The following is a 12775-nucleotide window of genomic DNA, read 5'->3' as shown; positions in this document are numbered from 1 at the left end:
GTTTAACACATCAGTTTTGTTAAGCAACTTCTGTATCATGGGAAGAACAGAGACATATTGTTGTAAGAATGGGACCTTTAGTAGGAGTAGGTACAACACACATGAGGAAGGACTTAGTAAGATGACATTGCAAGCTTGAGCTTTTTGAAAGGACTTATACCTTATAAGGAATACAGCCGGTTGCTGACCACAGGGTCACTGACTTTGAGAGAAATGGTGGAGAATGTTAATTTTGTGAGAGAGGAATGGAAAGGAATGTTGGTTTTAAAGTCAGTAAGAATGGCATATTGGTGAAAGGCTTGAAAATGTATAAAAGCTTATCTTGAAGTACATTGTGTGTGCATTCTAGTGTAAACAAGCTCAGTACATGCTATACTCTGTGTGCATCAGAGAACAAACGCAAGCTTACACTTATTTATTAGGATATTACTAATATATTGTTATAATCTTTGCATTTTAATTACTTTTACTTAATACTGTTTGATTATTGAAGATTTTATTTGTAATTTGCTTTTATTTTACTTTACATATATTACACACATTTATCTGTATTTTGTTGCTTTTAATTAAAACAAGGCCTCCCGTTGTGAGGACCCTGAAAAGACAAAAAGGTCTAAGTTTGTCTCCTTCATTTAAAGATTCAAACAATAGATTAGGGAGAAGAACTTGAACCTTTGTTAGAAGACCGAGGGACTATGAAGGACACCTGCGTTCAAGGTGAGACCAACTCTGATAGTCGATCTTGTGTTTTCAAAACTAACCCGTGCAAACTAGGACACATCCCTTAGTGGGATTGTGGACGGGTTTCCTATCCAATAAAAAAACAAGTGTCACTATTGGACAAGTACGTCAGTATAAATTACTTCAATATGAAAACATTAGAAAAAGTTTCCACAAAACATTCAATGGGGTTTACCAGTGGAAACTCTCTGAGTACACCGGCTGCTCGCTTTTTAGCAGTTACTAAGGATCCATCTTTGGCAAAAAATGTCATGATATTACTTTCTGACACAGCACTTGTAACAGCTCTTACAATGGTTTGATCCATGTCTGTATGTATACTTAACACGGTCCTGACTCTGTTGTGCAATAGTGGCTGTAATAGCTTATGAATTTGACAAAGTCATTAAGATTATTATGGCTAGGTTCATCACTCAGCTCTTCTAAATCCTCTAACTCATCAGCATGTGATATTTGCTCTTAATCATCAGGGCTTATAAAATCTTGACAAACAATTTAAATCTCTGAGTTCTGTTCTTTGTGTACTTTACGCTTGTGAGCTCTGAAAGTGGAGTAGACAGCACTTGTCTGTAAGGACACATGACTTTATGATTTACTTTATAATGTGCATTATGCAGGTGAGTGAAGTAATCAGCCTCAGAACAATACTCAGCAAACCCACATGACAAACTGATAAAGTTAACTGGTACATCTGCTCTTGGCTGTTGATGTGATGATTTGGTATGAAAGAAGGATAAATGCACTTTTCTGTCCTCACAAACAGCCCCCAATAAAAAACCCTAAAAACAATGAACAAATGACTGAGGAACTGGATTGGGGAGCGAGTGGGATCGTGTCTGCCGCACACGAGTGAAAACAAACTTGTTAACTAAAAGGTTAAATGTTTTTCACTGCTCACAAACATGACTTTAATGGGGAGATAAAGAAAAAACAATGAACAGAAAAAAAAAAATATTTCTGCCAAATTCAGATGCAGATCTGGTGTAATTAATTTAAATTAAAAAAAAAATACACAAATTAAAGTAACTTTAAACTTTTTACATATCTCACTGCTCTAAACTGATAAACCAGTGTGAGGGTTTTTTTTTTTTTAAAGAAATTCATAAAGGGGTCAATTACCTATAAAGTTCAGGAACCTTGAATAAAAAAATAAATCTGCAGATCTAGTGTAAATAATTTAAATAAAAAATATACAAATTAAAGTAACTTTAAACTTTACCCATCTAATAATGAATTAAAAAAGTGTAGATGATAACGTCTTGAGGGTCACAGGACATTGATAAAGGCCATTTGGGGTCAATTACCTATAAAGTTCAGGAACCCCTCAGGAACCCCTGTTCTATCTTCTCTTCAAACACAATCAGCTTTGCAGCTCATGTGCTAATGTGGTACATCAAAACAAGTACTTTCAAAATGCAGCATTATTTTGTGTTATAAAGTCTTTAGGTTAGAGAAAATACAGAGATCTTCCTTGTTTCCTACCAAGTTACAGTTCTGATTGTGTTTGTAGAAAAGTTTGATCATCAAATCATCAGAGTGATCATGTCATAAACAGCACAACCTTTAGACATGTATTTATCTGTGCTGAATTTGATGAAAAAAGAAGTAAAGCTATTTATTACATGTGAGTTATGTTGATGTAGTTTAGTGGTAGAGGTGGGTGTGGTTAAATTACATTAGTGTAGAATGGGACATACGGAGCAGTCAAGTGAAAGTTTGATACTTTGCTATGCAACATGTTCTTGTGCCAATACACTGATACTCAACATACAGAAGGTTCTGCAAATAAGTTGTATGGAAACGTTTGTTCTGTGAGACTGAGTGAAGTGGGATTCATCAGGAGCACAAGGGATTAATCACACTTTCTGTAAGACCTGGTGGGATTAGTCAAACTTTACATGTGGTTGTTATGTTCAGGTTGTTGACTGTGCTGCTGATTTTTTGTCTTTGATAACTTTATAAAGAAAATCATAATCTAATAGTTTATTAATAATAAACATGTTGTCAGTGTCTTTAATTAATGCATGTTAATGTTATGTGCATTAGTCAGTTAGTGTGTGTGTGTGTGTTTGTGTGTGTGTGTGTGTGTGTGTGTGTGTGTGTGTGTGTGTGTGTGTGTGTGTGTGTGTGTGTGCATTAGTGAGTTAGTGTGGTGTGTTTTCTCTGGTCCACAGTGTGTGTCATTGTGCTGTATCACATCCTCCCCCTCAGCACCTGCAGTCACTCCCAGCTGCAGCAGTGTTTCTCTGTGCAGTCTCACTGACCGAGGTTTTTGTACGACGCTCTAACACTGTGTGAACACCCGGCTACTACTGATCCAATGTGCACTCTGACAGGAGTAATCTCCTGTATCTTCAGTCTGGACTCCACTGATGGTCAGAGTGAAGTCAGTATCAGATCCACTGCCACTGAAACGATCTGGAATCCCTGACTGTCTCTTAGTAGCTTCATAGATCAGGCGTTTAGGAGCTTCTCCAGGTTTCTGCAGGTACCAGGCAAGATGGTAACCATATTCCACTCTGCTACTGGTTTTACAGTTGATGGTGACTGTGTTTCCTGGAGCAACAGTTTGCACTGAAGGAGTCTGAGTCACAGTCACCTGACCTCTGGATCCTGAAGAGAAACATAGATTGTGTTTCTGTGCTCTAAAGTGGTGTAGAATTAGTATGAAATGAAGTGTGTGAGGCTGTGAGTTGATGTTAAACTCTCACCTTGAGTCCAGAGGGCCAGTGTGCAGATGAAGACGCTGATCAAAGTCATGGTTGCTGTGGGTGAAGTTGCTGAGCAGCAGCTCTCAGTCATGAAGTGTTAAAGTCACAGGGCTATAAACACTCACAGAGCACTGAAGCATGGGCCACCAACTGCTATTCTGGGAAAAATGTTCATGCAAATCTCACTTACACCTCACTGCTCTCTCTTTCGATTGTGTTCTGATCGTCGTCTGACAGTTATTCTGAAATAATAACCTTAATTCTAACCTTGTTCTGAATTAATAATCACACAGCAGGTCTTCAACACTACTACTGAAAACCTGTCTGTAACTTTATAAGGAATCAGATTTACACTTAATTCATGTCATTTAGTCTGAGACAGAACAGCAGCAGTAGGAGGAGGACAATCCTACAGAGTACAGAGGATTCATAACTTTGTGAGATTTTACCAGAACAGATTAAACAAGTCCTGGATCCAGCTGCAATCATGAATCTGGTCTTTTATGAATTTCCAGCTGTTTAGCAGCTGCCTGATTTCAGCATTGAATGTATTTAAGGTGTCACACTGCACCCTGGTGGTTAAGATTCATGTAAATCTAGACATGTTTTTAACTTAATCTACAACCAACACAACTCCCATGATCCTCAGTGTGTAACTTCATCACATGATCTCCAGTCAAGCTGTTCACATTTACCTGATTACTAATGACACTCAGCTGTTTGTACTCACTCTACTCCCTTTAAATAAACATAGGATGTACCACAAAGCAGGATTTCAGGGTTAAACTCATAACCCAGAGTGAAACAATACAGCTTTTAGGCTTGGCAGGTCACCATGGCAACATACTGTACACAGCTAACCTGTGGGGTATTCCAGAAAGTTTGGTTAACTTACCATTTGATAAATCATAACCTCTGGGTTGATTTACCCCAAACAGGCACACCATGAGTATGTCGGGTCCAAAACACCTGAGAAGAGTTAGTTTAATCAACCTCCAACTGGTTACCCAGAGTTTATGCGCGTGCACGGTGCATATATAAAGACATTTTCAAAGGATCGCCGATTTCACGAGTCACCATGGAAACTCAAAGCGATAAAAAGAGAGCGGCGTATTTCACAGAGGCGGAGTTGGAGGTTTTAATGCACGCTTATGAGGAATATAAGCCAATAATATTAAAAAGAAGCGATACAGCTGCATCGGCTAAAGCAAGAGAGTTGGCTTGGCAAAATATAACGGACAGAGTAAATGCGTGAGTGTATTAAATTACAAATTTGGTATTGGCTCCTGTTTTATTATAATGCAAAATAATGAAGTATGACTTATACATCCTTTTGAATATATCACTATGAAAGCATTTACTTTTCCTGCCATTTATTTCTTCAGTTTAAAATAATAATGTATATTTCTTATTTAATAAGGTGTAATCCTTCAGGAGCCACAAGAACTTTAAGCCAAGTCAAAATGAAACAAAAACATTCTGCAAAAAGGTAATATTTGATTACACAATTACCGAACTATTATTATAACAGGATTTAGTATATTCATTGTCATGTAGCTAATGGAAAGAAGACTGAAGCCCGTCTAACTGGCGGGGGCCCACCACCACCTCCCCTCACCCCATCTGAGGAGCTGGCTCTGTCCCTTATTAAAGGGCGACCAGTTGTTGCTGGCCTTCCAGGGGGCAGTTCCTCGCACACACCATGCACCACAAGTGATGGTGAAAAAATGGTGAAATGTAAGTTTACCTCTATGATTTGTTTTAATTTTTTTCTCCTAATAAATTACTATCTCTGTCACTTAAAGGCTTTTTAAACAAGATTAATTTTTACGTAGGCTTATTTTATTTAACTGCATATGATGTATAGGCTACTGTGATCTTAGTCTGACATGTTACTCTTTTCATGTATTATTTTCTTTGTTAATATTGAGAATTTAATGGGTTGTGTTTTCTTATAGAAACTGATGGACAGATTGTATTATTGGACCCTCCAGAAAGAACACAGTCTGTCACAGTTGTAAGTGATTTGTTGTCAGGTACCTTTAGTTGCTTTTAGGGTTTTTTTTTTTGTTGTTTTTTTTTTGCCAGATAATGTATACTTTTCTCCTGTAGGATGAAGATGACGATGAAGAGACTACATCTGCTGTGACAGAAGTGGACAATGCTGGTAGATCCACTGAGGTATGATGCATACCATTATAATGTATGGCCCCTTTTTGCATTACAAACTCTCATTGTCCTTTCACAGTACATACCTAGAGATTTGCCCACAGATGAGGGACCTTCAACCTCAGCACACAATCTAAGCAGGGTAAGAATTTGTGTCCAGGTGTCCATATTTGAATTTTATTTCCTGACCAAACAATCTCATTCATTACATTTTTTCCACCTTCCTAGTTGCCAGCAAAGGAGCTGTATAAGGTCCATCTGCAAAAACGAATAAGAAAAAGTGACATGGAGATGGACCTTATACAGCTTCAAATGGAAGAGAAAAGGCTCCGCATTAAAAAGCAGCACTTGAAATTGAATTACTGGAGCATCGCATTAAGGTGAGAACTTGTCTGAATATTAATCTGTTGCATGTTAAAAGTGTGTGTGTTGTGTGTGTGTGTGTGTGTGTGTGTGTGTGTGTGTGTGTGTGTGTGTGTGTGTGTGTGTGTATATATTATTATGGCAGACCAGTGCAAAAAAATTAATAAAAGTAATTTTGTAATTAAAGTAATAATAATAAAGTAATAATAATATTAATAATATTAATAATAATAATATTAATAATAAGTAATAATAAAGTAATTTAAAAAAAAGTCTTCCGTCTCTGTTGGCCTCTAAAATCTGTAGGTGTTCCTCTGGGCCATCTTCCTCAATACAAGGAGGGTGGCTCTCTCCTCTTGTGAAGCACAACACAAGCCACTAAAATGTCGCATGCCCTCTCTGGACTAACCCGAAGCCCACGCAGACACTGAAACTGAGATTTGAGGATCCCTATAGTCATCTCCACCTTGGCCCGTGTTCGGCTGTGAGCCAGGTTAAACCGTGTCTGTGGTCCAGGCTCAGGTTCAGGGTAGGGTGTCATTAAATAGGTCAGACAAGGGTATCCTCTGTCCCCCAGCAAGTAACCATTGTACTGTCTTGTAATGATTGAAGTGTACAACACAAATAGAATGTAAAAAGGAAAAAAAAACAATTGTATAAACAAAACATACCCTGCTGAAATGTCTGGCATAATGATGACTCGCGGAAAATTCTGGCATCATGCACAGATCCTGGCCATTTTGCCTAGACATTGGTAATGATTTGGGTTGCCTCACATATTACCTAGTGTCAGGACTCAACCCGGACTTTTGGCCACGTGTCTTTTTGTTTATCTTCCTCATCACGTGTCTGCCCCGCCTTCGTCTGCCCCTCCCTGTCTTCACACCTGATCCTTATTGTGTCATCGTGTCTTTTCATATTTAAGTGAGCCGCGTTGCCGAGTGCAGCGCAGAATCATTAGTTACGTTTACTCCTCGTCATGTCTAGTCTTTGTTTAGTGTCTTCATTTGTATTGCTTTTGTTATCATCGTATGTCGTTGTCTTTATCATTTATTAAACCCCTTTCATTTGAAGCTATCCTGCTTACGGGTCTGTCTCCTTCCTCTTCCGGTAGTGACACCTAGTTAGTGGAAAATGTAATGACTTTAATGATTTTAAGAAGGGAAAAAATTAAGTTGTTACCTGCACATTGATACTATGAATAGATTTCCCATTAACATAGTCTCCCTCATTTATTGGTGGAGCTTTAATAGGAATGTGAGTGCCATCAATGCACACAATTACATTTGGAAACCCTGAAACAGAAAGTTATGGAAGTATGAAGTGTGTGTGCACATAATGAATACATGTATAGATATAAATAATATGACTAAATATTAAATATATGTCATAGCTTTTACTACAAAGGACAAACCTGCCACTCTGTGGAATTCGTCTTTAATAATAAGCAGAGGTTTATGGCCAGGGAACTGCACAAACGTGGGTAAGAACTGTTTAAGTGCCAGACATACTGTACGAACGGCTCTACACACAGTTGCCTTTCCCACATGCTCTGAATCGCCCACACTGTACAAAAAAATGGCCAGACGCAAAAAACCTAAGTGCTAAGCGCAGAACCGCGGTTTGTCACATTTGCGATATGCGGTTTTAAAAGACGTGTTAAATAAACTAACAAATCTTTTGAAAAATGATAACGCTCTTTCAAATATTCATTAGGGTATGCAAACACATCAGTCATATAACCCTCTCCTGGTGAAAAAAAACTCGTATAATTTGTGCTACTGTCGTAACTCCGAGCCGGTCTCCAAGTCGACACATCACAGGGTGAGCTCCACACTTAGACTTTTTGGTTACTAAAGACTGTTTTAGTTAGACTTAACTGTTAACTCTATAATTACTACAAAAATACTGAGAAAACTCCTCAGACCTGGATGAGAATGACTTCTTTATTGTGGTCAATCAGCCAACAAATTATAAGAGAAATTGCCAAATTAAAAGTAACAAATGAAAACCCCCCAAAAGAGCATGTCATGCAAAATCAATCAAGAAAAACAAGAACTCTCGCGACGTCCTTGCAAAGATAAAAAACACCCACCTTGTCCCGCGGACACGGGCACGCACCTGGGCCCGTGCCCCCACGCACCCACGCGCACACACACCTTCGCCCCCGAAGAGACTGGAGCCTCAAATATCTTCTCAATATATGCCCTGGCGCTCCTAGGAGCCCAGGTGCCATATCACCTTATTTACCGGAATCATCTCCTATGTTTTCTAAATACACTGACCCAATTTCCCCTTATTTCCCATTACCTTTCACCCATATGCCCATTTATGGATTTTCCTCCCCTTATTTTTCATGACCTCAGACTAAACACCTGGGCCTTCTTCAGTCTGCACAACAAGTTTATGAGCACCACATGCCCATTTATGGATTTTCCTCCCTTTAGTTCTCAGGGCCTAGGTCTGAGAACCATGGTCTTCTTCATTTTCCATGACAATTTATGAGCTAAGGTCTGGGAACCAAGGTCTTTTCCCTTCTACATAACAAGTTGTTAGAGATTAAAGTAGATTAAAGCACATTTCAACATGACAAAACTAAATATATGAAGAGAATAATGAAATAAATGAAGAGATTTTAAAAAGATTTGTTTTGTCATGATTTTATATAATTCTCTGGTTTATACTGGTTAAAAATTTTATTTGTAGTTAATTATTGTCTAATAGTTTGTTAATAAACAAGAAATGTTCAGTTAATAAAGTCCTAATGTGGATTTTTAAGGTTAAATAATAAAATATAAAGTCTATATTAATAACACTAGGAACACTCACTCACTCATTTTCTATCGCTTTATTCGAACTACCTCGGGTCACGGTGAGCCTGTGCCTATCTCAGACGTCATCGGGCATCGAGGCAGGATACACCCTGGACAGAGTGCCAACCCATCGCAGGGCACACACACACTCTCATTCACTCACACACACACTACGGACAATTTTCCAGAGATGCCAATCAACCTGCCATGCATGTCTTTGGACAGGGGGAGGAAACCGGAGTACACGGAGGAAACCCCCGAGGCACGGGGAGAACATGCGGGAATCGAACCCCGACCCTGGAGGTGTGAGGCGAACGTGCTACCCACTAAGCCACCGTGCCCCCACTAGGAACACTGTTATAATAATAATGTTGAATAATTTATACATATGGTTTGTGTGTGTGTGTGTGTGTGTGTGTGTGTGTGTGTGTGTGTGTGTGTGTGTGTGTTTTCTTGTCCACAGTGTGTGTCATTGTGCTGTATCACATCCTCCCCCTCAGCACCTGCAGTCACTCCCAGCTGCAGCAGTGTTTCTCTGTGCAGTCTCACTGACTGAGGTTTTTGTACGACGCTCTAACACTGTGTGAACACATAGCTACTACTGAACCAGTGACTGATCTCATGGTAACTCTGACAGTAGTAAACTCCTGTATCTTCAGTCTGGACTCCTCTGATGGTCAGAGTGAAGTCAGTATTAGATCCACTGCCACTGAAACGAGCTTTAATTCCTGACTGTCTGCTAGTAGCCCAGTAGATCAGGAGTTTAGGAGCTTCTCCAGGTTTCTGCAGGTACCAGGCGAGACGGTCACCATTAAACACTCCGCTACTGGTTTTACAGTTGATGGTGACTGTGTTTCCTGGAGCAACAGTTTGCACTGAAGGAGTCTGAGTCACAGTCACCTGACCTCTGGATCCTGAAGAGAAACATAGATTGTGTTTCTGTGCTCTAAAGTGGTGTAGAATTAGTATGAAATGAAGTGTGTGAGGCTGTGAGTTGATGTTAAACTCTCACCTTGAGTCCAGAGGGCCAGTGTGCAGATGAAGACGCTGATCAAAGTCATGGTTGCTGTGGGTGAAGTTGCTGAGCAGCAGCTCTCAGTCATGAAGTGTTAAAGTCACAGGGCTATAAACACTCACAGAGCACTGAAGCATGGGCCACCAATGCAAAGTGTGTGTGTGTGTGTGTGTGTGTGTGTGTGTGTGTGTGTGTGTGTGTGTGTGTGTGTGTGTGTGTGTGTGTGTGTGTGTGTGTGCACTAGAGTGTGATGGAGGTTTTTGTATGATGGTTTCATTAGAATGTATCACTGTGGTGGACTTTTGGTGGAGGCTCCAAACTCATTGTGAACAGTAAGTGTGTTTTCTTCTTTTTAAAACTAAACCAGTTTAGTTCATTACTAATTCCATGAAGAAATAAACTTAAACTAGATGATTTATGTTTAGAATGACATCATTGATGTTATTGTGTATTATTATGCTGTGTTGAGGAAAACATTTCAGTATCAGAACAGATCCCATATAAATGTTCTTCAACATTCAACAAATACACAATAATTGATGTTAAATATGTAATAATGACACACTTGCTATATATTCAACATGCAATAACTCTGCAGTTACTCTATAATAAACATTTAATAAATATAGTGACTTTGTGCTGATGTCAAATCCAGATGAAAGCTGCTGTGTGTGTTTGTGTTAAACAATGAATATTTCTGTAATCAGCTCCATTTGGATTTGCTGCAGTTAAATATGCTGAAGGTTTGAACTATAAAGTAATAAGACTTGTTATGAGAAATGATTTTTCCAGATAAATGACAGTGTGGAACATGTTTGTTTTGTCTCTGCACTGAAACTGAGGTCCAATAATAATAAAGTACTCAATGAAACTCAGTCATGAAGTCAGACTTTATTAGACTTTATTACTCTGTAAGATCAGTCAGTTCCACAAAGTTACAGAAATATTTCAGAATCGATTCTAACTGTGTTTGTGTGTGTGTGTGTGTGTGTGTGTGTGTGTGTGTGTGTGTGTGTGTGTGTGTGTGTGTGTGTGTGTGTGTATGTGTGTGTGTGCTTCTCCACTCCAGCTAGTCCTGTGGTGAATCCCTCCGTGTCTCTGCTCCCTCCGTCCCCTCTGCAGCCATGTGAAGGATCGTCATCGCTGCTCTGCCTGCTGTCTGGCTACTCTCCACAGGGGGCGCTGGTGAGCTGGACAGTGGACGGCTCCGAGATAAAGAACGGGGTTCTGACCAGCGCTGAAGAAGAGAAGAACGGCCGTTACAGTCGCAGCAGCACCCTGACCCTCAGCAAAGACCACTGGGAAAAGGGGGAGGAGTTCAGCTGTAAGGTCTCCCATAACAACGCCAATCATCCAGTCACGTTCAGAAAGAGTCAGTGTGAAGGCTAGTGGATCCAAGATAGAGTTTAACATAGAGCTGCTTATCATCCATCCTAAATAGAGTTTCAATTCTACACAATGCTGACATTTCTGTCTTTACTCTGTTCACTGTCCTGTTGCTCTTCCTGTAGTTTTTGCTGAAATAAAGCTGAGTTTTGGACGTTGTTTGTTCTTTTATTCCAGTTAATAGTGATGATCAGTGTGATGAGAGAGTGGGATTAGCTGTAGATTCAGTGCTGTGTGTTGTGCTTCAGTGAGTTTGACTGAAGGAAGTTGAACATCTGGTGAACTTTCTGCTCTATTCTGGGAGAAATGAAACTCTTCAGTCCTGGTCATGTAAATCTCACTTCCACCTCACTGCTCTCTCCATCTACCTCATTCTGACTTAACACTAACACTGACAGAATCAGTCATTAAATTCTACCTGATCGTGATTTAATAGTTGGTTTATATTCTATTTATTTGAACCAGATTTTCCTTTCATGTTCAGATGGATTACAGGCTACAAACGCGGTGTTCATGAAATACATATAACTTCAGATTTACATGAAATCACTGAACTTTATATATAACTCCCAGATATACAGCTTTCCTACATAACCATTTAGCATAGAAAACTACGGCAGCCAAAGAGAGTAGCGGAGAGTGAAGCACATGGATTCAGACAAAGACGACGCTCCCTGATCGCGCTGCACCCCACCAACCTCCTGGGTCCTGCCTTGTCACAACCGCCTCACCTCTGATCTCTGCATCTCACAGAGCACCATGACAGCCAGATAAAGTTCTATTTTTGATTATCACCTCAACTCAAGCTTTATTATCATTCTCCCACATACACAGTATACAAAAGCACGAAATGTGCATAGGTAGTGAAGTAGGAAATTAAGCAATAAACAGTAAACAATAAACATAAATTTCCAGTAAACATTTAACATCATAAAGCTATGGTGTGTTAAGTATGAGGTATGCTTGAGGTATGAGGTCAAATGTTGAAAAAAATGTAGATTAAAGAGGTGAGTGGCACCAGGGTGTTCAGTTCTCTGGAAGCCTGAGGTTAAAAGCCTGATGTCCCGATGGCATAGGCTCGAACAGATGTGGGAGATGTACAGTAGGAGAGATCCTTCATAATGGCTGAGGTTTTGTGTATGCAGCATGCCTGGAAGATGTCCTGGAAAGAAGGAAGGGAGACCCCTATTATTCTCTCATGTCCTAAAGGTTTTGCGATTTCCAAACCACACAGTGATGCAGCTGGCCAGGACGATTTCAAGAGTTCCTCTGTAGAAGGTGGTACGGATGGGTGGTGGGAGGCTGGCTCTCTAGTCTTCACACAAAATTCATACAAATTACAATAAAATAACATGTATAAAAGAAGAGAATCAATAAGAATCAGGTAAAGCATCTACACCTTATCGCCAAGCCATTTAAAATCACTTTAAAAGCATATATAAACATAAGCTCCATAAGTTTCAGCTCATTTTACAAATTACAGAATAGATTCATAAATGAGGACATGCCAGAGTTTTAGTCTGTGGATGGACAAGACAGAGCATCAAATATGAGAATACAACACACAATGATGAACG

At 39.5% G+C, this 12775-nt stretch overlaps 1 long non-coding RNA gene and 2 gene segments (V, D, J or C); 1 reads left to right on the top strand and 2 right to left on the bottom strand.

Annotated features, from left to right (window-relative positions):
- Window positions 1–2925: 2925 nt before the first annotated feature.
- On the bottom strand, window positions 2926–3558 carry LOC113655536. The segment is given in 2 exon segments: window positions 2926–3354; window positions 3453–3558. Coding segments are annotated over 2 exon segments (420 nt in total).
- Window positions 3559–3617: 59 nt separating this feature from the next.
- On the top strand, window positions 3618–6853 carry LOC113655646. 2 transcript variants are annotated; one of them, XR_007138558.1, is made up of 6 exons: window positions 3618–4703; window positions 4873–5469; window positions 5565–5633; window positions 5701–5763; window positions 5850–6001; window positions 6291–6853. It is a non-coding gene; the product is annotated as an uncharacterized LOC113655646 (long non-coding RNA). The 2 variants fall into 2 exon arrangements; XR_003443767.2 differs by having other exon boundaries at window positions 3618–5469.
- Window positions 6854–9341: 2488 nt separating this feature from the next.
- Window positions 9342–9949, bottom strand: LOC125139504. The segment is given in 3 exon segments: window positions 9342–9711; window positions 9810–9871; window positions 9942–9949. Coding segments are annotated over 3 exon segments (411 nt in total).
- Between the last annotated feature and the right edge of the window lie 2826 nt (window positions 9950–12775).

The sequence above is a fragment of the Tachysurus fulvidraco genome, chromosome 19 (assembly GCF_022655615.1).
Source record: "Tachysurus fulvidraco isolate hzauxx_2018 chromosome 19, HZAU_PFXX_2.0, whole genome shotgun sequence".
Classification (NCBI taxonomy): domain Eukaryota; kingdom Metazoa; phylum Chordata; class Actinopteri; order Siluriformes; family Bagridae; genus Tachysurus; species Tachysurus fulvidraco.
Note: the sequence above shows the minus strand (reverse complement) of the source record. Positions and strands in the feature narration are given on the sequence as shown.